Raw genomic sequence first — 1618 nt, 5'->3', positions numbered from 1 at the left:
TGACAACTCCAGGGCTCTGAGCAAATCTAATATTTTTACTTCACTGTAACATTAAACATTCAAGGCAATGCTCAAGGTTCTCCACTAATATCTCTCACGAATGAGTCAAAGTACTCACTCACACAAAAGTTACAATTAACAAACATGATTCACTTCCATCTGTTCACACTGTGGGTGCACTGTATCTCAGCCTGCAAGAACAACATATCCAGAAGGAAAGCAGTAGCTACTACCCATGCTGGTGACAGTTTATCACTGGTCTACTCCTAATATTCAAAGAACAATCAATAGCTACAGAGTTAACTGTTGCCACACAACTTGGGACGCTAGGACACCCACCGAAAGCGAACATTCCCATTCTATTCTACAGAGTCAGACTTTCATATGGGACATGGAATGACAAAATGCTCTAAACAAGCATTTCTAAGGCTCCTGAAGAGTTTCTAAGTAAAACTTTTGACCCAAAGCTTGGCATTCTTGTAACCACTCATTAATCCATTAGCAAACCATTATGGAAGCAATAGAATACACAAAAATTCATCTTTTTTCAGCAAGATAACCCTCAACTAGACCTCAATCTGAAGAGTTTACCTACAGGTTTAGATAATAATAAACAATCTAAATGTATATTACCAAATGTAAACAGGCAAAACATTTTTCCTACAATACATTATCTGAATTTCTCATAGAGCTACAGCATCTGGTGTTTGTTCAAGACTATTTACAGAATGTGACTGGTCAGACAAATTGTTTGAACCGATGAACAGGAAACTGAAAATTAGTGCTGTCAGAGCAGAGTAAAAAAATTAAAAGACTGTGATGATTATTTTAAAAACTGTAAGCATGGAATCCTTTAAAATAAAGGCAAGTAGTAAAAGCCCTAGACTCTGGGAATAAAGCTTTCAAATGTACTCTGAGAAACTTTCAGTACTTGTTGGCAATCTTTATATGGCTAGAAGAATTAAGGGCTTTTATGTGGGCGTTTCCTTTTCTGTGAAGCACAAGCATTTTGCATTGCAGTTCCAACTTATTTTAACCACAGAAACTAAACGAGAACATAAACAGGAATGATACACAGAAACTCTTCTGCATCAACAATATTTTTTCTTATTTGTACGAGCTGTCACAGACAACCTAAAAGCCATTTTCACTTTTAAACGTGCACATGTCACAAGTCAGTAAAAAAGAAAAGGTCAGTATAAAACTTCTTCACACAGAGCCAAGAGTTAAATCAGGAATAAGGGACCGCCTGGCAAGCCCTTCCACAGCTGAAAGCGCCAAACCCAACTAGTTTCAGTCCACCTTCCAACGTTTTAAAGGCCAGGAGGGCGGATCGCTGCTGTCCCCCGCACACCGCCCCGCGCCAGCGCAGCGTGTCCCTGTCCCACCTTTCTTCCGACCAATTGTCCATTCTCTTTTCAGCAGCAAGACGTGCGGCTCTGCCTCATCAGCACCCAGCCGGATCAGCTTCCCCCAGGGCTGCTGCTGGCTCCGCTCGCCTCCTTCCGAGCGCTCCATTTGGATTCACATCTGACAAAAACAAACAAAGCGAACCTGAACCCCACCATCGCCCAGCGCCGGGGGGACAGCGCCCGCTCGGGGCCGGCAGCCCCCTCCC

The 1618-nt window shown here is 42.5% G+C and overlaps 1 protein-coding gene across 2 annotated transcripts in view; it reads right to left on the bottom strand.

Annotated features, from left to right (window-relative positions):
* Positions 1-1518, bottom strand: part of CHFR (checkpoint with forkhead and ring finger domains) — a 22770-nt gene extending 21252 nt beyond the window's left edge. For both annotated transcript variants that reach the window (XM_010166542.2, XM_010166543.2), the window contains exon 1: positions 1389-1518. In XM_010166542.2, coding sequence (XP_010164844.1) covers positions 1389-1518 — 130 coding nt within the window. The remainder of the gene's footprint in view (positions 1-1388) is intronic.
* Positions 1519-1618: the final 100 nt, after the last annotated feature.

Source organism: Antrostomus carolinensis, unplaced genomic scaffold, assembly GCF_000700745.2.
Source record: "Antrostomus carolinensis isolate BGI_N321 unplaced genomic scaffold, ASM70074v2 scaffold40004, whole genome shotgun sequence".
Classification (NCBI taxonomy): domain Eukaryota; kingdom Metazoa; phylum Chordata; class Aves; order Caprimulgiformes; family Caprimulgidae; genus Antrostomus; species Antrostomus carolinensis.
This window is presented reverse-complemented; position numbering and strand designations above follow the sequence as displayed.